We start from the raw sequence: 25,011 nt of genomic DNA on the forward strand, positions 1-25,011 counted from the left end.
CATCTGTTTTCACCCATTGTCGGGTGTGGCAGTACTGCGTCTGTTTTCCCTGCTGTCTGCATATCCATCCATCCTATGGCTGTATCGCTATCTCTGTATCCACTCTGCTGTTGATGGACAGGTCAGCATTTCCAGTTTTTCACTATTAAAAATATTGCTGCTGCAAACAGTCCATCACATGACTTTTGTTGCAAAAAAAGTACACATTTCTGTTGAATGTGTGAAATTGTTGAGTCATGGGGTATACATACTCGCCACAGCTGATAATGCAAAACAGTTTTCCAAAGCATTTGTTCTAATTTCCTTCCTACCAAAACGTAGACGGTCTCGTTGCTCTACATCCTCATCAACATTTGGTTTTCAAAACAAACCCTAGAAACTTGACTGCAGAATTAGACTGCGAGAGGGTGGGGGAGGGGATGAAGAAGAGAGGGGACCCAATGTCTTGGGGTAAAAGACTTTGATGGTGGGTGTGGTATGGTGACATACATCTGAGGAAGTGTGAAGCTATTCCCTTAAATCATGTGCAGTGTTGTCAACCAACGTTTCCTTGATAAAGAAAAATAAACGCTTGGTTTTGCAGTCTTCGGATTTTAGTCTTTCTGTGGGTGTGGTAGTATTTCATTGTCCTATCAATTGGCATATATTGGATGAATTATGAGGTTGAACAACTTTGCATGTTCTTTGATCATTTTTGTATTTGTCTCTGGGGTAAAGCGCCCACGTTCAAGTCTCTTATGCACTTTTAGGTTTTCTGTCCTTTTCCCATGAAACTCTAGGATTCTTTAAATAGTCTGGAGTCAAAACCTTGGACAGTCCTATGTTTGCAAATAACTTCTCCCACTCTGAGGATTACTTTTTTATTCTCTCAATGGTATCATCTGATAGACCAAAATCCTTTGCTGTAGAGTAGACCAATTCATCAATTTTTTCGTTAACGTTAGTGTTTTTGCTATTGTGTTTAAGGAATCATTGTCTACCCCCCAAGGTCATGTAGAAATGTGTCTAGTTCTTATTTTATTTATTTGGGGATGAATTTTTTTTTTTAGTGATTTTTAGAGGATGTGTTGCCTGATAAACCCTGACATGTTTAAAACTTATTTTTTTGCTCTTGTTTGTGGATATTAGGCTGGTTGTAAACTTTTTGAGTTGCACTTGAGTTCAGAATTATATCCTTTGGAGCTCTGTGAAGTTGCTCTAAGTTTTACTGGCCCTGGGGTAAGCAGGTAGGAAGCATGAAGCGAATCAGTTTCTCTTTTCTTAGACTTCTTTTCTCTGAAGAACACTTATGTACATTTGTCTCTTTGCTTTTTGTTGTTGTGTTTTTGTTTTAATTGAAATATAATTAACATATAACATGAGTATCAGGTATATGAAATAATATTTAATATGTATGGATTCTGAAATGATCACCATAATAAATCTAGTTATCATCCATCACCACACACAGCTATAATTTTTATTCTTGTAATGAGACCTTGTAAGATCTATTCTCTTATCAACTTTTAAATACACACTACAGTCTGTAGTTACCATTGAAATTCAGAATTTGACCAAAATACATCTTCTCCCTGCAGTAATATTTTCTGGCACTTGGTAAATAATTTCAATTTTGTCTTGGACTTTTCCTCAGCTCTGAAAAATGTTCTCCTAGAATTTTCATGCTTATTTCTTCTTCATCTGTTCTGGAAATGTTATTATATATTTTGGGGGATGCTCTGAAAAAGAGAGCATGTCTCTTTTCCTCTTCCCTTCGTTTCACTGAATTACCTACATTTTTTCCTCTGAATCTTGAGAACATTCTTCCAGCACATCTTCTGATGCTCCAATTCCGTTTTGGGCAGAGCCAAATCTGCTATTTCCTGCCTCTATTGAGTTTCATTAGTTTAGGAGTCATGTGTTTCTTATCCAAGAGCTCTTTCTTGTTTAATATGGCTCTTTTTCATGGCAACCAGCTCCTGTCATATTAAAGCAATGTTCTCTCAGTTCTCACTAAGAATACAAATTAGAGTTTAAAAATATATTTCCCTTTCTTCCTGCTTAACTTTTCACTGAAGGCCATTTCTCTAAATTCTTAGATTCACCTCCATCTTTCATGGAGGTTATAGCTTGTAAAAAAGAAAAAAAAATGAACTAGAAAAACCTGGGCTTAAATCCCAGTTGTGAAACTTGAGTTCATCTAAATCCTCTGAGTTTTTATTAAATTCATAAGGATAATAAAATTCTCACCCCAGAGTTCTTTCATGGATTAAAAAAAAAAATCTATGATGAAAACAATTATGTTGAAAACACAGTATACTTAGCTAAAATGGTCCATTATTACATTAATCCCTTCTTGCAGTTTGATCTCTATAGTTTCAGTTACTCATGGTCAATCATGGTCCAAAACTATTTTGTACAGTAAGATATTTTGAGAGTAAAGAGAGACCACATTCACATAACTTTCATTACAGTGCATTGTAATAATTATTGTGTTATTATTGAGTATCATAGTCACTTACTGTGTCTAATCTATAAATTAAGGTTTCTCATATTTATGAATATTTAGGAAAAATAAAGTACAAATAGGATTTGGTACTATCCATGGTTTCAGGCATCTCTGGGGGGATTGGAACATGTTCCCCCCTAGAATAAGTGGGGACCACTGTGTTATCTTCATCATCATTGTTAGTAGCTGCATCTTTACTATTGTATTGAATGACTGAGGGTTTTTTTTTCTGTTTGTTCATTCTCATGTAGAGAGGTGTGGTTCCAAATTTGGTGGCTGAGATGATGGTGGAGGTAGTCTATCAGAGACGGTGGACATTTTTATTTCATTTCCCCCCAAAGATTGTCACACATAGGAAATCCTGCCTGACTGGTGAGCCCCTCATTCAGAATTCACCTGTGTCATTTTCTGCCAAGACTGTGACATAGAATTTGTCTATTATATTTGATGGGTTATCACAAAATGATACTGGAGGAAGAAATGAGTCAAAATTAGTAGAGTTACTTAGCATTTTGGTCCTAAAAGTTTAATCTAGGGGCCTCCCCTGGTGGCGCAGTGGTTGAGCGCTGGGCTGCGAGGCTGCTCACAGCCTCTGCAGCGCCGGTTCGTTCCTCAGCCAACAGCGAGGGTCCCACAAAAAAAAAAAAAAAGTTTAATCTATGTACTATATGTACCATAAATGTACTGTAAATAAAGAGTTAATATATAAAATGATTAGGTGAAAATACAGTTGAATAGTTCTATCGGGTAGGCCTCCTAAGCATTAAACCAAAGATATAAAACATAAAGGCAAAGATTGATGAATTTGAGCAGATTAAAAATGTTCTGGAAGACAAAGTTTAACATTAGAGATTTTTAAAAGAGAAAGATCAAACTAGAAAAACATTTTCTATATAACAGCATTAGTATAATTATCTAACTAAAGAACTTTTACAAATCAGTAAGAAAATATAGAGCCCCGTAAGAGAAAAATGATTTGTGGATGTGAAAAAAAAGCAATTAGCTAAAGAAGAGATACTAATAACCATGGAACATGTGGGGAAATGTTTAATGTGATAAAAATGCAAATTAAAATAGCATTAAGATGCTACTTCTCATCTATCATTTGGCAAGATTATTAAAAGAGCTAATACTCAGTGTAGGTCAGGATGTAGAGAAAATGGGACAGTTAGTGCAGGATGGATTAATGTGCGAAAGTTTCCATTTTGTTTCTAGAAGAAAATTTGGTAACATGTATAAAAAACTTGAAAACATGACACACTTTGATGCAGAATTCTATTTCTTTGAATTGATCTTAAGGAAATGGATATATGTGCAAAATTTTGGCCACCAACATGTTAATTACAGAGGTAATTAGAATAATAGAATATAGGAAAAGTAGATTGATCTGACAGTGTGATCCCAAATTTGAAAAATATTATGACCTCATATTTTCTTGCTTAGTAAGAAAATACATGATTTTCATTTTTTAATTTAGCTAAATTATTTACCTTTCAACAAATACTATTAAATATATATGCATGTGTAAATAAACATATAGACTTAGATTTTATTCACTAACACTGTTACTGGTAAATTAATTTTATTAGTAATTTGATGCGTATTCTCCCAAGTGATATTAGGTTGCTGTTCATATTTGTGCTGTATTCATCAGGTTAGGTAACAGGGTTAGGCCAATTTTATTGAATAAATTGGTTTTCTTTAATTTTATTTCTGTGCTCTGGCACACTTTAAATAGCAGTGGAATTTTCTGTTCCTTGAAGTTTTGAAAGAGCTCCCCATAAAACCATCTGGGCCTGACTACTTTTTGGAGTGATGTTCTGTGACAACTTTTCCAGTTTCTTCAGTGTTTTAGGTCTATGCAAGTTTGCTACCTAATTTTGAGACACCTGAAGCAATTTATATTTTCCTAATAGGGCAAAAAAAGGGCCTATTTTAAAATAAGTAAACATAAAATTGCAAAAGTATAGTCATAATTTTTTATTTATTTTTTGCTTCTGTGATTAAATCCTTGTTCTCATTCCTAAAAACAGATGTCTCAACGTTTCTTCTTTTTCCCTTTCTTTAGATGGATACATTTTATGTATGTTTTAAAATAAGCAGTTCTGGGTCTCTCTGGTGCCACAAGGGATTAAGTCTCAGCACTATGAAGCTGAGACTTTATTGGCAACCAATGCAGCATAATTTGATCCCCAGCCAGGGAGCTAACCTACATGGTGCAGCAGACCTCTCCTATCTCCCCCGCTGCCCTTCTCAGCAATGTATTTCAGTAGATCTGCCTGTTCTACTCTCTATTCAGTCTCTGGTGAATCCTCTCACCCCCTGCACCTCTGACTTACACCTCAGCTCTTGTATGCATAAATAAATAAAATAAATCTTAAAATATCCTAATGAATTCATTAATCGCTCCTTCAGTTTCTGCTATGACCCTTTTCAGGCCTGCCCCACAAATGTTGGTTCTGCAGTCCAAGGTGAGACACTAGTAGTCACCTGAGGGAAGTTCTTCTTTTGGTGGTGGCAGAGGTACAAGAGGACCAGAGGAAAGTGAGCAATGCTGCTTAATGCATTCCTCGAGGAGACAAGCACCATCACCACCCACGAGCCATAGGCCAAAGCAGTCACATAGTTAAGTCCAAGGTTATTAGGTAGGGAAATATGCTCTGCCCACGATGAGACTGTAGCTGAGGTATAGATCCGAGAAGTGTTAAAAAATTGGTTGACAATGCAATCTACTATGTCCAAAAGTGGGAACATGTAGCCTCTTGTATAAAAAATACCTCAGACTAACAGATGTACTTAAGTGTTATAAGTTTGATCTCTGTAGGTATAAAGAAAATTGGAATCTGAATAGGATAAGTAATATCTTTCATTTACAGTATAGTGCTGAGTCTTATTTTCAACATATTAAATGCTGGAATACATATTTAAACCATGCTGTGCCCTGGCTTTTTATAAAGATTTCAAAGTGAAAAGAACTTCAGTTTGTTTAAAAATTATATTGACATCATAGACATTACATTGTTTGGTTAGAAGCAAATAATGCCATTACTTATAAATTGAGTAGAGCAGCTGACCTAATAAACAGAGGCTAAGTTCACAGTTAATTAAAGATTTCATGATCATTCAGCCAAGACATGCCTCAAACCATTTTTTGTTCAGCTGGCCAGCAAGATACTTAGAACCATATTTAGGACATCTTGCAACTATAATCAACATATGCAAAATATCCCATTTCAAAAAATGTATCCCATTTATACGTTTAGTAATTCATTGGAGGAATGGTATTTTTCTATATGATTGCTAACTTTACTCATACTTGTAGTAAGTGAATAAAACAACGTATTTGTAAGGACAGGAACAGACACTGAGCAGGTTTTCTGATCCAGCAGACCGAGTAAAGAGGAGTCCTGGAACCCTCAGTGGTTTTTGCAGGCTTTTATTGGGATTTACTGGGTACATAGCAGGTAGGGGTGCTGGGGGGCCGGGAGGCTGGCAGGCCTCCCAGCCCCCAGCAAGTCTTCACTTTTTCTGGGCTCTCCGGCCTTCATTCTGCTTCTCTGCTCTCTGCTTCTCTGCTTCTCTGTCGGCTTCTGCTGGCGTCCCCGCAACGCCACCCCTAAAAGCCCAGTCTCAGCCCAGGTGAATCCCATCTACATAGGTCCACACCCTACTCCAGGTGCCCGCCATCAGGCATGCATTCGGGACCACATGGTTCCATCATCCATCCTAATGGTGGGAGGGCAGAAAAGCCTAATACTTTTTACCTTACCCTAAAGTATTACATAGAAATTTGTTATTTCTATGTTATTTGAATATTAGAGATTTAACAAATAGATCTCTGTCTCTGCTATCTTTGCGGCAGTATTGTTTCTGTATTAAAGATGAAGCAATTGAGGCTTAGAGAGTTCACACAATTTTCCTAAGTTTATATAATTGGGACTTTTAATTCTAATAGATGAACACATATCTGTTTGATCTAAAGTCCCTGACACCCAACAATATTGCTCTTACTTGATAGATAATAATTATCTCATTGCAATCACCTATCTTTTTTACCTCTCTTTTCCTAAGAAGAGAGCCTGAAGAAAGTCATAACACCTGTTCAAGTACCAACTGAAGTTGATGTGATACAAGTGTGTAGTGCTCCAGGCCTGCCACAGCTTATGCCCGTTGGTCTTCCAAGCTGCATGGGGAATTGGAATAGCTATGCAAACTGAATCTTAGCCATAGGAGAAAGTTATCCAGGTCAAATTGGGCCTATAGACAATGTCACTACCATTATATCCCTCCTCTACACTGATTTCTGATTACTACTGGGTTTGGTGAAAATTAAGGATCAAACTTCTGGGATGCTTGCCATGCCAGGTTCAAAACTCTTCCATCAAACGCTTGTGTTCCAAGTGTAAGCCTGCACCTCAACAATAAGCTTTATGAGCCAGTACCAGCTAGCATAAATTTTTCTTCTGTGTCTTCAGAACAGCAATGCCTAACATTCCCTTCAATACAATGAGACAGATGCTCTTTCTATATTTGCAGTTGTAGTCTTGGTTCCCCTTGGCCACTTTTAAAACAGGAAAACGGTTTCCTTCCCAGCCTGCTAAAACGCAAGAGGCCCCTGGAGACACTGCCCTCTCTCACCTCTGCACTCCACGGTGCTTGCAAACTTTGGACAGAAGAAAGGTGGGCACGGGGACGCGGAAAAACTACAAATCCCAGAATGCACGGCGCCCTCCGCACAGGCGCAGCGGGGACCACCCGGCCAGCGGGCCAGCAGCTTGCGGAGACTCCCGGGTCCCCGCGCCGGGCTGGGGCTGGGGGCTGGCACCCCGGGCGGACCTGGTCGGCGCCGAGGGCAGCCCGGGGCGTTACGATGAAGGCGTTGCGGCGCGCGTGAGGAGGATGCAGCAGCAGCCGCCGCGGCAGGAGGTGGAGTAGGCGGCGGTGCCCTCGGGAGGGAGCCGCGCGCGGGCCAGACGGCTCCCGGAGGCTCCGCAGTGCCGCCGTCGCCCGGGAGGCTCCGCGCGGGAGCCATGTAACCCTGCGGCGGACGCCGGGCTGCTCCGTCCTTCCTCGGCTCCCGGGCTAGCGCGGCAGCGGGGCACGATGAAGAAGCAGTTCAATCGCATGCGCCAGCTGGCCAACCAGACGGTGGGCAGGTAGGTCACCCGCGGGCCGGTGCGCGCCTGCGAGGCAGCATCCGCTGGGGCGCGCAGGTGATGGAGCCCGCCCGGCCTCCCGTTCTTTTTGCCCCTCCCCGCGATCCCCTTCCCTGCACCGGCCTCCCGGGGCTCCGCTCGCAGGTGCGACCCCTCCTTTCTGAACTTCGCAGACCCCCAAGCCTTTCTCGCGCTCTGCCCGCTGCGCCCGGGCGCCGGTTGCCAAGCGCAAAGTGTGACGCATCCTTTACCTGCGTCCCCAGCTGCCCCTTCACCTCGTCCTCCCTGCCTTTCCCCAGGACTCCCTGCTCTCTGCGGCCTCCTGGCTTCCTGGAAACAGGTGTTTGCTCTGATGGTGCCGGAGGGAGCCAAACCGCAGTCGCTCTCCGGAGATCGGAGATGCCCTGCGTCGAGTTCGGGGCTCCGGCGGGGTCCAGGGAAAGTGTCGGGCCTGGTCGGCTTGGCAGAGCTGAGCCAGCCCCTCCTGCCGTGTTTGTTTTCTGGGCGTAGGACTGTAGGAGATTCTGGATCTCTTTCCTGGCCGGGTGTATTAAGGCGTGAGGTGGTGGAGAAAGGATCTAAAGGGGTGGGGTGGGGGGCAGGGAAGGTGCTGGTGGAATGGCGTTGGTTGGTCCTGAGACTGATTTTGGGGAAGGGAGGGAGGCTGCAGAAAGGGCGGCCCAACTCCTCTGAAAGATGAGATAAGCAGAGGATCACAGCCAGGTAGTGGAGGGGGACAGAGGCCCTACAATCTGGAAGAGCCAGGCCCCAGGAAGCTGCAAGACCCAGCCTGTCATCACAGTGAAAATGGGCTACTTCTGGGCTAATGCCTCCAGGAGTGGCTCTGCCGGGTGCCAACATCTATTAATGTTACATAAGGCTGCTGGTGGGTCTCTTCCAAAGCTAGACATGCTTTGAACACAGGATTGTTAGGTAGAGGGGATTTTTCATGGACTTCTGACCCCAGCGTGGAACCCTGTGTTGTTGCTGTGGCAAAGGAATTCAGGTGTGCAGTTTGACAGCAAGTAGAAAGCAAAGAACCCAGCTTTGGGTGCAATTCAAGTACAAGCTCAACACATTGAGGGCTCTTCACTAGGTTTACCAAGAAACCAAATACCTTCCTTGGGTGGGAAGCGCAGCCTGAACTGGCACCTGGTAGTGTGGGGGTGGGGACATCCCTGGAGGAATAGGGGACATTAAACTCAGATGTGAGGATAGTGCCCTAATTAACAATGGACATTTGAGGGCAGGGGATGTGATGGCTTCTTAGGCTTCCAGGGACTCCAGATGGTTTCCAAGTAACAATGTCTAAAATTGACTTGGATTCATTTTTCTTTCCCAAACACATGTGCTTTAACAGAGGGAGAATTTATGAATAGCAGAGTCGGATTAGCCCAGATTTCTGGCATGGTCTTGCCACAGATATAGCCTCACGTGGGCTGCCTTTTGATAGATTGGACATTAAATAATGTTTTCCTGGTATTGATTATTTAGCAGTTGACAGTCAAACTGACCTGTCTTAAGGTCTTGACTTCTGCATTGCTCTGCACCAGCCATCACATCGGACCAACCAAGCACTCAGGATGCCCCTGACTGTAAACTTGGATGGCTCATCTGATTGGTCTGGGGTTTCAGTTCAGTGCTTGAATCTCAATGTTAGGAAGGTTGCCCCTCTGAAACACAACCCTCCTGTCTCTCTTCAGTATTTGCTACAAAATAGTAAGATTTGGGCATCAAATCTTATTTTTCATTCTCATCCATATGGAGGGAATGACAACAGGACAGGGAAAGTTGGATTTTCAAATAAGTGGTCTTACTTTTTTTGAAAGTACTTAGAAATCCCAGCAACTGATCACCAAGAGGTACTTTTCACTTGTCTGTAGGGACTCCCGTGGCTCCTACTCTTTATCAGTTGTGATAAAGAGTACTCCTACTCTTTTTGCTGTTGTGTCATGTACCAGGGATAGTAAGGACCAGCTCATTTTTGTGTCACTGATGTGTCCATTTGATGACATTCAAAGTGAACCCTGTAAAGAGAAAAATCAGTTCATGGCATCTCATTGCACTTAAGTCCTGAGTCTTTCCAATGGCCTGTAAGACCATACCTGACTTGGCCCCTCTTTGTCTTTCATACTAATTCTGTTCTATCCTCTACCCATTTGGTGTGCTTCAGCCACAGTGGCCTCAAACATACCAAGCTCATTTCCCTCCCGGGGGCTTTTGTTCTGTTGTTTTCACATTTTCCTGCCCACTAAAGATGTGCTTTCCCCATTTGGAGTTATTGAGGTCTCAGCTCATAGGCCTTGGAGAGACACTGCCATTGGCTCTCTAAGTGATCATCCGTTCATTTTTGTCAAAGCAGTAATTACTCTTGAAATGCTTTTTGCAGTTTTTGTTTTCTTGTTTGTCTGCCCCCAATAAAACATACTGACCAACGTGTGCTCTGCACATACTGTGCAATGACTTGTAGACAGTTGCTGCTCAAGTCATGTCTTGACAAGATCAGAATGTCTATGCTAGGGTCCATGTGGGTAAATAAAAGGGGCAGCATTTATTTTTAACTTACTGGGAATGTACTTAGTTGTGATCTTAAAACTGCTTCTTAACTTTTGAATCAGCAGAAGCCTTATGATTTGGAATTTTGGAATTTATGGAGTTGCATTATTCAGCAAACCACTGGGTTCTTTCTTACGCTTGCATATCTTTGAAGTGATGACTTTCCTCTTTTTGAGGGAAGACTAAGATATGGGATTGAGGGAGCTGATATTTCTACACCTTGCTCTCCTTCTGTAAGTTGTAGGTTTCAGAGTTCTTCGGAATATGAAACTGCTAGGGATTGAATCTAGTCGCTTTAACAGTGCTGGACATTCTGTGCTTCAGTGTACTCTACAGAGTTACCAGTATTTTCTCTTTAAATGCTCACATCTGTATAGAGCGATCATGAAGAATTTATAAAACCCATTGCATTTAATGGGAAAGTTTCATCTTCTTGGTCGCCCTCTCCAGTCGCTGCCTACATTCTTTTTTCTTTTTTACTTCCCCTCTCCATCCCTTCCCTTCATTCATTCTTGGGGCATCTTCCTTTGGGTCTTTCAGACTGAATTGCTGGATGCCTAATGTTTGGAACAGGACAGGCTTTTGAGTGGGACAGAGCTGGTCTGTTGCTTACTGGCTAGGGGTCTTGAGCTTAATTCTGCACTTTTTTTCCTCATCTGCAAAATGGAAACAGTCAGGGTTGCACTGTGGTAATGTAGTACTTGTGGTCATAATGGCGTGAGATTACCCCCTGAAAAGTGCCTAACACAGTGCTCAGCACTGGGGCAGGTTTGATAAATGGCAGATACAAATAACTTGAGACAAATCTTATAAATGTTTATTGGGTTATATACACTATGGCAAACATTCATTCATTCATTCTGTAAGTATTTATTTGGTGCCTGCTGTGTGCCAGGCACTGCCCTGACTCAGCGACTATTGGAGTGCAGAGTAAACAAAATTCCTCTTCTCTTGGAATCTGCACTTTAAAGGCATGCTGTGGTTCTATCGTACTGTAAGCTTTATTTTTTCTCATTTATATTTCCCACTAGACTTTAAGCTCCTTGTGGGCAGGGACACTGCTCTAATGCCCAGCATAATAGTAGATTCTCTGAAATTCTTTGGCAACTGAATAAGTCAGCAGGAGTCATGTATTATAGATAGGGGAGTCACATCGAGTAACTCAAAGATGGAAGAAGTTCTGGATTCTGTCTCTTTGTTTTGAGGTGGGAATGGTGTTCAGAGGAGTGAGGCCCAGCCACATTGTGGGTTTTGGAAGACTAGAGCAAGATTTAAGGGCGGATTTAGTTCATGCCTGATTTATGGTACCATTATTTATTTTTTTTTAAACTTCAAAAGACTGTCTTGGTTACTCGGGTGAGAATCACCCTGAAACATAGAATATTTTTTTTTAATGACATTTGGTTTCTGTTGAGTATAATAAAGCCCTAAGTTGAAATTTAAGGTTAAAGAGAGCCTGCCTTACATGAAGAGCCCAGAAAATGGATGATGAGGCTCATTGTCATTTTCCTTTCCAGCTAGCTCATTCAGCCTCCAAAAATACATTGTCTTCCTAAGTCTAAAGTATTGCTTAGAAACTGATTCCAATGGTCACTGCCCAGTGGTGATTGTAAAATGGAATCGATGCTCTTGTGCAAAAACAAGTGATGTTCCAGGTGTTTGAGAATAGGTAAGAAGCTATGGCAGTGTGGGAGGAATGAGAGGATGGGCTGCAGCAAGGTTGGATGAGTTGGGGATTGTTTGGTTTCAAAGAGTATGACTTGGTGAATGGAAGACAAAGTTTTGTCTGCAGAGCCGCGTTTTCCATTCCTAGACTGCTCAGCACACACCATGAGCAGGCTTGGTCTGTGGTGCACAGCTTGGCTGAGTATCCTTGCTGCTGTGCAGCGCTCAGGATCCAACTGCAGCAGCCAGTGGTTCCAAGATAGATGCTGAGGACGCGGCCACCTTGAGGAACACTGGTGCTGTAGGCATTTGTGCTCAGTCCACAGCAGCCAAAGATGGTGAAGATCTCCTTGAAGGTTTCTCTGAGATACTCTCCTGCCCTTCAGCAGACCTCCTGAAAGCCATGACCCAGTCAGGAGGACTCTAGGGAGAAGTCAGAACCAATTCCAGAATAATCATTGGATTGCTTTCTCCCCACTTCCTTGACTGTGATCTGGACCTGTCAGATCAGCATCAACACAGACTCTGCTGGATCTTTTGTTAGCGCAGCAGGGCCTGGCAGACCCAGACCTGTCCCCCAGCGAGCACTGTGCATGTTTATTAGGTCTCAGAGCGAAGTTTTTCATTAGTTTTTATGGAAGCCTATGTCTTGCCACCTGCTGTGCTGTATATATGTGAAATAACAGAATATGCTCACCGATTGATGAACAGGCTGGCAAATCTAGAGAGAATTTTCTTTGCTCTTGTCTTCTAAGCTCCTGAGGTGCAGATCTGTCAGTGTCAGCCTTCTGCTGGACTGCTCTCAGCAGTCAGTGTGAGGCTGCTGAATTTCCTGCAGAACTCTGTTATCCTGGACCTGCAAGACGTTGTAATAGAGCCATTCTCTTCGATAACAATGAATGACTTCACTTCCCATTTTACCCCACCAAAGAAAGTGATGGATATTGAGTGCTGTTTTTGATGGACCTTCTTTTGTTTCTCTAGGAAGAGCAAATTAGTAACCATGTGAGTTGAGTAAAACAAGTATTTAATTTACAGTTGTAAATCCCTTTTAGGAGGGATTAGTAAGCGTCCCTTCTATTAGTAATCAAGAGAAGATTATTTCAACTGCTATGTTGATAATGACAGCAAATAATAAAGTTATGTTTAAGCTTTGTTTTGGGTTAGTTGTGGGTCAGAGAGAAGATTGTGGGGAGGGAGCAGGAATTAGGGCTCTCCCATTGGATGCAGGGCATCTGAGTAAGCTGGTACCTGGAATCCTACTGCCTGGGAGCGCATGACTGTCTAGCAATTTAAAACTATTCTCTCTGTCCAGGAAGCAGATGTTTTGCTTTCATTTTCCAACATTGGAGTTTATTTTTAGTATAAATGTTTACTTTCCCACAGAATTCAATTTACTTTTTTTTTCAAACTTTCTTCGTGGTTACATCAATGATATTTGTTTATTGCAGAAAAGTTATGAACTTATGATGGTCAAAAGGAAAGAAAAACCTACCAACAATCATATTACCTGGAGACTGCAATTAATATTATCAAAAATTAGTTTTTGATAAACGTACATATATTCTTTACAAGAGAGGTCATGCTGTGTATACTATTTTACAACCTGCTTCCCCCCTTCATATTATATCTTCAAAATCATTCCACATCAATAACTGTATCTATAATATAATTTCTCAAGCTGTGTAATATTCCATTCTAGTCAGCCAATCTCCTTTTACTTTCATGACTATGTAAGTGTATATTTTATATGAATGAATATACATCCTGATAGAAATATCAGTTTTTTCCCAATTCTATCAGCAATTAATATTGCAAGTTTGTTAATTGCATGAATGAAAACAAAAACCTCCCCTTTCTTCTCTTAATTTCTAGTGACCTTGAGCATTTTTCTTTTAATTTATACATATTTTTACATCGTTGTTCATTCTCCTTTCAAGTGTAATCCCCGTAATATCCCCACCTCCAAGACACCCATAAATCATAACCATAGTCTCCTTGTGCTCTTCCTTCCCCTGTTTTGATCCCTCTCCTTCCCTAGCGGAATGTCACTGATTTGTAGTTTGTCTGCTAGTTTTGTCTTTTTTTGTTTTTCCTGATCCCTTATTTGGTTCCCCTATGTTCCTCCTATAAGTGAAACCATCTGATATTTTTTTTTCCCTTCTGACTTATTTCACTGAGCATAATCCCTTCCAGCTCCATCCATGCTGCTGCAAATGGCATGAGTCTATCTTTTTGATTGCTGAATAGTATTCCATTGTGTATATATACTACATTTTTTTGATCCAGTCATCTGTTTTGGGGCATCTAGGTTGTTTCCATATCTTAGCTAGTGTAAATAGTGCTGCAATAAGACATTGAGCATTTTTATGTTTACTGAACATTGTTTCCTTTTATTAATTGCTTGCATATGTCTTTACCTCATTTTTCTAAGACCGACTTCATAACTATTTTCTTATTGATTTTAAGGTAATTTTTAACATATGAAGCAAAAATGCTTTGTCATCTGCCACACACATCTTTCGTTTGTTTTTTTTTTTTCTTTTGATCTTTTGTATTTTGTCATTTTTGCCATAAGGAAATCTAATGTTTGTGATCTGAAGTCTATCAATTTATGGTTGATGTTTAAATGTTATGCTGAGGAACACTTTTCCAAGCCCAGATTACATTAATATTTATATATTTTCATTACTATTTGTATTATTTTATTTTACCATGAAATCTTTATTAGTTTTTAATTTTGATGTATGACATGAATTTAGGTGTCATATTTAGTTTTTCTTTTTTAAAAATATTACCCTTGGGGAAGGGAAAAAATTAGCAAAACACTTTCCCTCTGTATGCTATGATAGATATATTCATTGACTGGATGGATGGTAGCAATCTTTTACAATGTGTATGGATATCAAATCCTCACATTGTATATAATTTTATTTTTTAATTATACCTCAATAAAAAGAATCAAAATAATAAAAAGTTACCCTACTAATTTAATAATGTAATTCCTACCCACTAAATTGAAATATCACCATTACTATGTGCTATAAGATTTCATCTACTTGTATCTATTTCTAGGATTTCTAGTCTGTTCTCTTAACCTGTTTGTCAGTTGTGACAAGAATTTGAAATGGCTCAGCTTCCTAGGTGAACAGTTGGTGGCATGTCCTTATTTTGGGCAGAAGGAGCAATAGAATTAGTATGGTCCCAGCTTTGTCCAGAGTAATTCCTCAGCCTGGCAGTAAGAACTCAACAGCTTTTTCTGAAGTATCTGGGTGTGTCTTAACTATAGCCAGTCTATACATTCTCCGTTATGAAAGAGAGTTGATTATATTTTCATGGTTGTGCTCATTTGTTCATCCTCGATATTTTTTTAATGTATATATTAAGATAGCAAAATCTGACATTTTTACAATATTAAGTATAGCGAGAATTCCTCCCATCTAGAAAAGGAGTATGTTTGTTTAAGTCTGATTGTGATTTTATAAAGTAGTTTTTATCCATTTAGGTCCTGTATAATTTTCTTTAATTTTTGGATAATTTGTCATGGTCCTTATTGTAGCCTTAACTAATTGGAATCTTTTGTTCAGTTATATTTTCTTATTCTTTGTTGTGGGAACATAAGTTATGAATTTTTGTATCTTAACCACTTCATGAACTATAGTCAAGTGCCATGTAATGACAGTTTGGTCAAAAATACACCTCCTATATGACACCGGTCCCTGTAGAGAGCCTAGGTATGTAGTAGGCTATGCCATCTAGGTTCATGTAAGAACAATCTGTGACATTTGCACAGTGACAAAATCCCTTTTTGATACATTTCTTAACAACTATCCCTTTTGCTTAGTATCTCAATTATTTTAAGTATCTTAATTATTTTTAGTATCTCAATTATTTAAAAAGAATTGAGTCTACTGGATAGTAATAATAATTTACAATAGCCATTATTGCAAACTGATACTTTGCTTTTCCTCTTCAGTATTTATACTTTATTTTCTTGTGTAGCTGCATTGTTTGGGTCTTGTAGAAAACTGTTAACATATTGTGGTGATAATATGGGCATCCATGTCTTTTTAATTATCCTCATGGAAATGCCTGATAATTGGTTTGAAAGATTTTGTTTCTAAGCCATGTTACATACATATGACATAGTTTCCTTATTTTACGTTGTTTTTCTTTGTCACCAAAGTTAATTTTGACTAACTTTATTTTCATGGTCTTTAATGATAGCCTTTTATATTTTTCTCTTTTAATTCATTAATATGGTCACTCAGTAATTTGTGTAATAAATATTTATTGAGAACTTACAATGTTTCAGGCAATATTTTCTGTGCAACGGATGCATCAGTGATGGCGACCTACCTATAAGGAGCTTGTGTTTTATAAGCTTAAACTCAGTAGATTTTTCTAATTTTGAACTCTCCTTGCTTTCCTACAGTCAGTTTTATTTGACTATGGCTTATTAATTTTTTTATATACTGTTGGATTTACAGTTTTATTTAGGATTTTAGTATTTAATATTCACAAATGAGAGTATCTGTTTTTTTCTTTTGCTATACCTTTCAGATTTTGACAACAGTGCAAAATGAATTTATTCACTTTGCTTTTTTTTGTACAATGAATGGTGAAGAAGGACTACTTTGAAGGTTGGAAACAACTTTTCTAGGACATTTTTGGGCTATAGTTCTTTGATATCAATTCTTCAGTGTTTGAAGAACTATTTATGTTTTCTATCTTGTATCATTTTTAGTAGCATATTGTATAGAGAGGCATTCTTTTTATTATAATTTTAATGTTTAATAGAAACATTTTTGAGTATATGACTGGATCTTCTCTATCATCCTGTTTCCTTTTCTCTCTTTTTACCTTGACTTTGCTAGAGAATTTCCTCCCCCTCAAACCTTATAGCTCTTAGGTTTAATCTACCCATATTTAAAAAAAAAAAAAATTCTTCTTCACTAGTTCTTGATCAGTGTCTTCTTTCTCTCTTTGTAGTAAATTCTGCTTTCTTTTTTTTTTTTTTTTTTTTTACATTTCTTCTCACTTTCTTGGGCTTTTTTTCCTTTCCTAATATTTTCTGAGTCTTTTTTTCCCTTTTCCGTGTTGTATTAGTTCAGCATAGATTTGGCTCTTCTATGATAACATTTAAGCTCTGGAATCTCAGAGTCTTAACTCACAAACTTTATTTTAAATACCTGTGAAATATGATGTGAATCAAGGGACTACAAGGACAGGATTCCCACAGGAGTAATTCAGGGATCCAGTCTATATCCATCCACGCCCCCTGCCCCACTACCACCATATGTGGCTTTTAGGCACTGCTAACAGTCAACAGAGAGTATAGACATGGGCATCTGGCTCTTACATTCCTGGATCTGGAACTTACAGATATCACCTCTGTTCACATTGTATTGACTAGGACTAGTCACACACGCCCCTGGATATAGGTAGAGATGGGGATCCTCTAATATAGTTGAATAACCAGAGTGTTTTCTCTCCCGTCCATTCCTGTTTTCTTTGACTTCTTCTGCTCACCCCAGTCCCCTCTGCCATGCCCTTTCCTCCAAAGTGCAAGTGTGAGGAGGTCATTCTTTCTCTGTCATAGTCCTCTATAGGAATCTGTCAGACTCTTCCGAGGGAACTTTTTTTTTTAGGATAATGAACTTTTGCTGATATCCTCTCATGTCAAAATTCACTTTTTTTTTTCCTTCTTACGATGACCTTATGACTGTGGGGAGAGGATAATGAGAAATTCTTATCCTACCACATTGGAATGACACCACCTACTTGATGGTATTATTGCCAGAGTTAAATAATATAATACATGTAATATCCTTAGCATAACCCCTGGGAAATAATAAGCACTCAGTAAATTATAGTTATTGCCACTCTCCCTTGCTGTGCTGAAAATCTCTGACACGAGGCATTCATTTTGACCTTTTTTTGTGTTCCTAAGTACCTGAAAATTACAGCTTGAAATTGATATCTGTTTGTCTTGTTTTCCCAAATCAAATATAGTTTTCTGTGTTTAGTTATAAGCATGACATAGCTTGCGGTAACCATAATACTGATAACTTCACTCATTTAATACCCCTTGTGACTAATGGATATTGTATTACTTAGGGTGGTCTAGGTTATGCTTCCGTGACAGAACCCCCCCCCAAATCCCAGTGGTTTATGGGCCCGGGCATGTGACTGGCCCATGTGCCAGCTGACTGCCATGGCTGTGTTGCATACATACCTGTGTGATGGCAATAAGTGAGGTTGTGGTGACTCACACACTGGCTTCTGGTGTCTCTTCTGGAAGTGATGCACATCACTTCTACTCTTATTTCATTGGACAAACCAAACTAACCTGGCCATACCCACTTCACTTGGGGCAGAGAAAGGCAATCCTTAATGGATCCAGAAAGAGGAAAGCCATGACGGCCTCAGCTCTTGTCACCTGGAGCCAAGAACTGGGCTATGAACGTGATAAGCATGATTTTCATCAACTCATTGCATATCTATAGGAAGGGGGAATTATTGCCCCATTTTACACATGGGGAGCTGAGGCTAGAAGAGCAGACCAGGAAAGGTGCAGAGCTAGATTTGAGCTTGGTCCCTAGTAGGGCAAGCAAGGGAAAGCTTCCCCTGGTCTGCTGTCATTGAGGGTGGTCTCTACAGCTTCTGGTCCCTTTAGTTATTTCAGTTGAGGTGTTTTGGAAATGCTAATTAACTGCTCTTGACTTGAATAAAGTAAAAACTCATATTCATTTAAGGTCATAGCATATCTTATAGGTACCTTTAACTGCACAGAGCAGACAGTGAAATTTCCATCATAAGAAAATTCTTCACTTTGGTTCCTTATTGCAGTTTCACCAGAAAGGGTAAGGGACTACCCTTTGAAATAATAATTGATTTTTTTTTTTTTTAGCTCTATATGGTATGTTGAAAGAAAGTAGTTTCTATGATCTGCAAAAGCCCTGCTGACTTGTATATAACATATTAACCCAACAGGAGCCTTGAAAAAGGAACAGACCTTTAGCCCTCTCCTGAGGGTATGGTTGTGCTGGCCAACACGCATACTCGCTTCTTTTCATAGCTGCCCTTTATTGAGTGTGTCCTGTGATTGACATTTGTAGAGTAGTTTATGGACATTCCTCTTTATCCCTTACAACAACTCTGCCACTAGGTTCTAGAGTTTCCCTCTTTCTGCAGGAGCCTCGGAGCAGGTGAGAGTGGTGTTGTTGCTGTGGGTTACACATCTGGTAAAGGAAGGAGTTGAGATTCGCTCCCCGGTCTCTGACTCCGATGCTGATGCTCCTCATTGCTATGCTTTAATGACTGTAAGTAGGGGAAAAGTGAAAACTTGAACTGTCTAATATTAGTGGAGTGCTTAAATTCTAGTTCGTTTGTAATGCTCTTGGTATTTATATAACACTCAAAAAATGTAAAGTTTATGGAGAAATGTTTCAGATAAGGAACCAGTATATAGAAGAGCTTACAGAGTTGAGATTGTATAGTTTTTTTAAAAATTGCATAGAAAAGTCTAGAAGGAAATCAGCACAGACTGGAAGATTCAGCATGTGGTATTTATTTCTGGGTAGGATCATGAGTGATTTGATTACTGTTGCTTGTGCTTAAAAAATTCTAAGTTCTTTAACATAAACATGTATTTTATAAAAGAAAACAAAAACCCCTCCCATGATTCAGTCCAGTAAAATACAACCGGAATGTCTTCTAATGATATTTTTAAGTTTGGGGCTCCAAAATGTCTAAAAAGGAATGTTTGAAGTTCTCTTGAACCTTCATTTCAAACATGGGAAACTGCTTATGATGGACGTGATGTCAGATCTCATTTTGTAGAATAAAATAGTCTGCTATTAGGAAGTGATATGCAAATAGCCTTTTAGGGTTGCTAATTTTAAAAGCATATAACATTTTGAAACTTGCTGCATCACTTGGAACTGGGGGCAATTGGGGTTGTAGCAGCAGAAGTAGACTCTGGCTAATCTAAGCCAATAAAGGAGATTTGGGAAGGATGATGGTGGCTCACAAAATCAAAGGGATGCCCAGATAGTGCCCCTGATGCACTCTGCAGTGCAGACTTTCAGACGGTTGCTCTACAGTTGTTTTCTGTTCTTGCATCCACTCTATGCCTCCCTCCCAGCAGAGAGTCTAATTGGTTCAGTTTGGGTGATATGATCTGACCTTCCCTCCAAGACATTGGAAGGGTGGGCAGTACTCAGATTGCACATCCACAGTGACTGCAGAGGGGTAGGGGCAGTCCCCCAAAGGAAAAGCAGAGACTTTGCCCAGACGACCAAGAAAGGGTGATGACCATTCAGTATACCCGATGTTGACCAAACTAATGAATGACATTGAAGACCCTCCCTGGATCAGTTTGCTGAGGATCTATTAACTTATCAGTGATCTAATGAATGTGTTTCTTGGTATTCAGAGAAGTCATTTTTCACCCCTGCATATTCAGCCAGTTACTGCAAATCTATTTTTGAGTTATAATTTATCTCTGTCTTTTTTCACTTCCGATTCTTTAATTATACCCAGAGTCTTTCCCCTTGACTATCCCAGAGCTCGCCTTACTTTTATTCTTTCCTTAAATCTCATCTCTCTGACTTTCTGCAGCACAGACCACACCGAAGTTTTCGATATGGACAGAAGAATGTCATGTGCCTTCTCTGTAAACTTTTGTTGTGTAGGGAAAAAACCCTAGGACTGTGGGAAATGTAGGACTCCATAGATCCTCCTCAGACATTTATAATCTGTATCTGTATTTAAGGCTCCGAGTTCTGAAATAAAGAAAACTGATTTGTATTACTTAGAGTGCTTTTGACTTTAGTAGCAGATGTCAAGTCAACATGGTTTTTAAACAAGGAAACTTTATTTCAGGTGTCATGGCACCACAGGAGGGGAGAATCCTGGTGTCTTGTGATTAGGCACCTGCTGTCTCTCATTTTTCTTGGCTTTGTCTTCATCTGTGCCGGGCCTTTTCCTCAGATTGGCTCTTTGTGTGGTTAACATACAGCTGCCAGCAGCAACTGCAGTAATTTGTTTTCATGTTCACACACCAAAGAGGGAACGAGGGAAAGAAGTGGTGTGGTCTGAGTGTGTATGTCCCCCTCCCCCCCACTCCCAAAGTCACAGGTTGAATCCCAGCTCCCAAGGGGAGGGTAGTAGGAGCTAGGACCTTCAGGAAGCAATTTAGGTCATCAGGGCAGAGCCCTCACCAATGGGATTAGTGTCTTTATAAAGCAGCCCTCCCAAGCTCCCGTACCCTTTCATCAGGTGAGAACAGAGAGAGCAGTCACCATCAAGAATCAGAAAGTGGGGCCTCCCCAGTGGCGCAGCGGTTGAGCGCTGGGTTGCAAAGCTGCCCGCAGCCTTGCAACGCCGGTTTGATCCCCGGCTGCTCCCCGGCCACCGGAGGAGGGTCCCACATGGCGCACAGACCTCTCCTGCCGCCCACTGCTCCCCTCAGCAGTGTACTTCGGTCCTTCTGCCTGCTCTGCTCCCCGCTCTGGCTCTGGTGAATGCTCTCACCCTCCCTCGCTTCTGACTGTACCCAGTGCTTGTATAAATAAATAAAAATAAAAAAATCTTTAAAAAAAAAAAAAAAAGAATCAGAAAGTGAACCTTCTTCAGAGCAACTGCACCTTGATTTTGGGTTTCCCAGCCTCCAAGATTGTGAGAAATAAGTTGCTGTTTTTTGTCAAGCTACCCAGTCTATTGTATTCTGTTATAGCAGCCCCGAAGACAAAAAGAACAGCCCTTGGGACAAGAGTCCTTTCCTCTGGTCTAAGCTAGTTTATTCCATCTGTTTACCATTGGCCATTAATGTGTGCTGGAAGGAGGCAATGCTGTGGGCTGGCTGAGCTCAAGCCTGCGTCTTTGGAGTAGTCACTGCTGGGCAGTTTGTAGTGTGTCACGGTCATGTCACGGGCATGTCAGTCGGTGAAGTGCACATCTTACTTTGGCAGTGTTTTTACCTTTGATTAAGCTGTTGCCTCTCCTTTGTATTTCTCAGAATTGTATTCCCAGACCACTGGTCCATACTGATGTGTACAACTTGGCGTGTTGTATTATCATCTCAGTTCTGCATCCATCTGCTCTCCGTAGTCTTCTAGTCTCTAGACCCCCAGCACGGGGTCAGGTATGTAAAAGGGATTCAGGAACTGATTGTCAAATTCATTCTCAGGGTTCAATTGAGATGTTGCTCCATTCTCTTTCTCCCACAGTTGCTCCGTTGTGCATCCATAGCATTCTGCTTTGGAACAGCTTTATATCATTTATTTCATGCTTTGATTTCTGTTGTTGATTCTGTTTTCTTAATAGATTGGTAGATGTGTGTTTTCAGGATCAGGTCTTACAATTCTGTGTTGTCCGCAGTGCTTTGCAATTAGTGGGGCAGATCATTCAATGGTATGGAGATGAAACTGTATGTGCTGCTTTTTTTTTTTTTTTTAAAGATTTATTTATACAAGCACTGGGTACAGTCAGAAGCGTGGGAGGGTGAGAGAATTCACCAGAGCCAGAGGGGAGAGTAGAGCAGGCAGAAGGACCGAAGTACACTGCTGAGGGGAGCAGCGGGCGGCAGGAGAGGTCTACGCACCATGTGGGACCCTTGCCCCGTGGCCAGGATCAAACTGGTGCTGCAGAGGCTGTGGGAAGCTTCACAACCCAGCGCTCAACTGCTGCGCTACCAGGGAGGCCCTGTATGTGCTGCTTTGACAAGTGTCAGAATGATTTTTTTAAAATTCACTCCTAAATTGAGGTTTCCATGTTGAATATTTAGTTGTGGGCTTGTAATCATTCTTTCATTATTACCAGTATTTTACTATGCTATCCATATATATATATATATATATATATATGACTTTAATTTTTGACTTTGAATTAAGAATTGTCTTTAATTAAAAAATGTAATCCTCTAGTCACAAGCCATACACTTGCCATCGTGTAGTCATAGATGCTAAGATGAATATGTAAGGCATGACAACTTGAGCTAAAAAAATCATTAATTAAACAGATAAGTGTTGACACCTACTGTTACAGATTGGATCCCTGAAAAGTAGAAACTAAGAATAACATGCAGAGTTCTTACCAGGTACCTGTGGAAGAGAGTGAAAGGAAGCAGGACTAGGCAGCAGGAGAAGTTAGCTGTACTACAACCCCAAGGAAGTCCATGGTGGCCTCTGGAGCTTGGGTATCTCTTCAGCATTGCCCTGAGTTGTGCAGAAGGGCCTCAGTCCATATACCTCTGCGTTGATCAGTCATTAGAAGTGGATTCCCCCTGGAAGACTCCTTGATCTTTAGTCAAAACCAAAGTGTAGACACTAAGGATGGTCATTTGGCTGCATTTCCACAGAGAATGTAGGATGGGGGCTAGTCACTTGAGGACCAATGGTTGAATAAAGGGATGGACTTCGAGCTAGCTCAGCCTCCAGGGAGGAGAAGGGAGGTAGGGATGGAAATCCAGAGTTACGAGCAATGACCTAATCCATTAAGCCTTTGGGATGAAACCCCATGTAAAAGCTCTGGACATCCAAGCTCAGTGGAGCTTCCTTGTTGGGGAACAAATTGATGTACCCAGAGGGAACCTGGATTCTGCTAGGAGAGAGGATGGAAGCTTGGCATTTCCCCTCACCCATCCCACGCCTTGCCTTTTGCATCTCTTTCACTGGCTTATTCCTGAGTTGCATCATTTATACATATACATAAAACTAGCTTTCAGTGAGTTCTTTAATGAATTGTTGAGGGTCAGTGGGAAACCCTGGATTTGTAGCCAGTTGAACAGAATTATAGATGACCTGGGGACACCCAAAACTCTTGGCTGGCATCTGAAATCGGGGCAGTCTTATGACGTACTTTGTCTTTAACTTGTGGGATCTGCACTAACTCTGAGTAGTTAGTGTCAGAACTGAATTGAATTATAGGACATCTGGTTGGTATCAGAGAATAATGTCAGAACTTTCTCTTGTAGTGTTGCCAGCAGTCTTTGGTGTGCCTTGACTTGTAGACACACCCCTCCAGTTTCTGACTCCATCATCACATGACACACTCCCTGTGTGTCTTCATCTTTGTCTCTTCTCATCTTCTTACAAGGATAACAGTCAGATTGACTTAGGGAGCCACATACTTCAGTACAACCTCCTCTTAACTAATTACATTTGCTACAACATTTTGAGCTTTCTGTGGTTAGGACTTCATCATACCTTTTGGCCAGATACAATTTAACTCATAATACCCACAAAGCACACATTTGTCATTCAACCAACACCATACTTTTTGCCTGCATTGTGGGAAACTCAGTGTTGGGAACCATAAGGCAAACAAAAATGAATGTCAGATAATTTTTCCCTTAAGGCATTTTTATCCAGGTAGGAAAAAGAAGAAATGAACACTTTGTAGATAGTGATTAATGCCAGAGACTTAAGGGGAAACCAAAGCCATACCAGGTACTGCAACAGTCCCTGCTTACCTACGTAAGCTCCTGTTGATCCACACACTGCACAATGGTAGATCTCGTGCCAACCTGCCAGGGCTCTTGGTCAATTTGAACCTTAGCCTATTGTTTTTAAAGAATGGCTTTATTTTGTATTGGATTTATAGCCCAAGATGAGGGATGCAAGGAAATAGCAACTAGACCCCTCACTCTGTCCCCACCAGAAATCACATTTCCCTTCCCATCTTCAAAGACAGCGGACAAGTTAAGATTTTTTAAATTTTAAATACAGTTCACATCAGCACGTCAGGTTCATTTTAGCTCCTTTACTGCCAAGCCTGGGGGCAGGTACTGCTTCATTTTCTCTGCCTTGTCTTTGTCTGTGGTGACCAAGATATGTACAGGTATCTGCTGCATCAGACTTAAAACTTCACGTTATCCTTGTTTTTCTTGACCTTGATGAATTTGACATCATTCCACTGGACTGTAAGCAGAAAGTCCTTGAATTCCTCAATTTTTTGAGGCATAGGTATAAGGTATACAGAACTGCTCAGGCCTGCAGAACCCAGAGACTCTTACAGCTGCCTTAGCCTTTCTTACTTCTCTGTGTGTTAGGCCAGGCTGCAATTGGGCCAGTCCCCATGTCTCTGTCCTCTACCGTCCTGCCTGCTCCATTTCTTATGATAATGAATTTGTTTTGCATG

At 40.7% G+C, this 25,011-nt stretch overlaps 1 protein-coding gene and 1 pseudogene across 4 annotated transcripts in view; one reads left to right on the forward strand and one right to left on the reverse strand.

Annotated features, from left to right (window-relative positions):
• Window positions 1-7,591: 7,591 nt before the first annotated feature.
• The window catches only part of ARHGAP44 (Rho GTPase activating protein 44), a gene marked incomplete at both ends in the record, with an annotated part of 144,862 nt that continues 127,442 nt past the window's right edge, over window positions 7,592-25,011 (forward strand). For all 3 annotated transcript variants that reach the window (XM_084236841.1, XM_084236842.1, XM_084236843.1), the window contains one exon: window positions 7,592-7,644. In XM_084236841.1, coding sequence (XP_084092967.1) covers window positions 7,592-7,644 — 53 coding nt within the window. The remainder of the gene's footprint in view (window positions 7,645-25,011) is intronic.
• LOC311172886 (large ribosomal subunit protein eL38-like) lies at window positions 24,620-24,834 on the reverse strand (annotated as a pseudogene). Its single transcript has one exon. The product of its transcript is annotated as a large ribosomal subunit protein eL38-like (transcript).

Source organism: Talpa europaea, assembly GCF_964194135.1.
Source record: "Talpa europaea genome assembly, chromosome: 7".
NCBI classification, from domain to species: domain Eukaryota; kingdom Metazoa; phylum Chordata; class Mammalia; order Eulipotyphla; family Talpidae; genus Talpa; species Talpa europaea.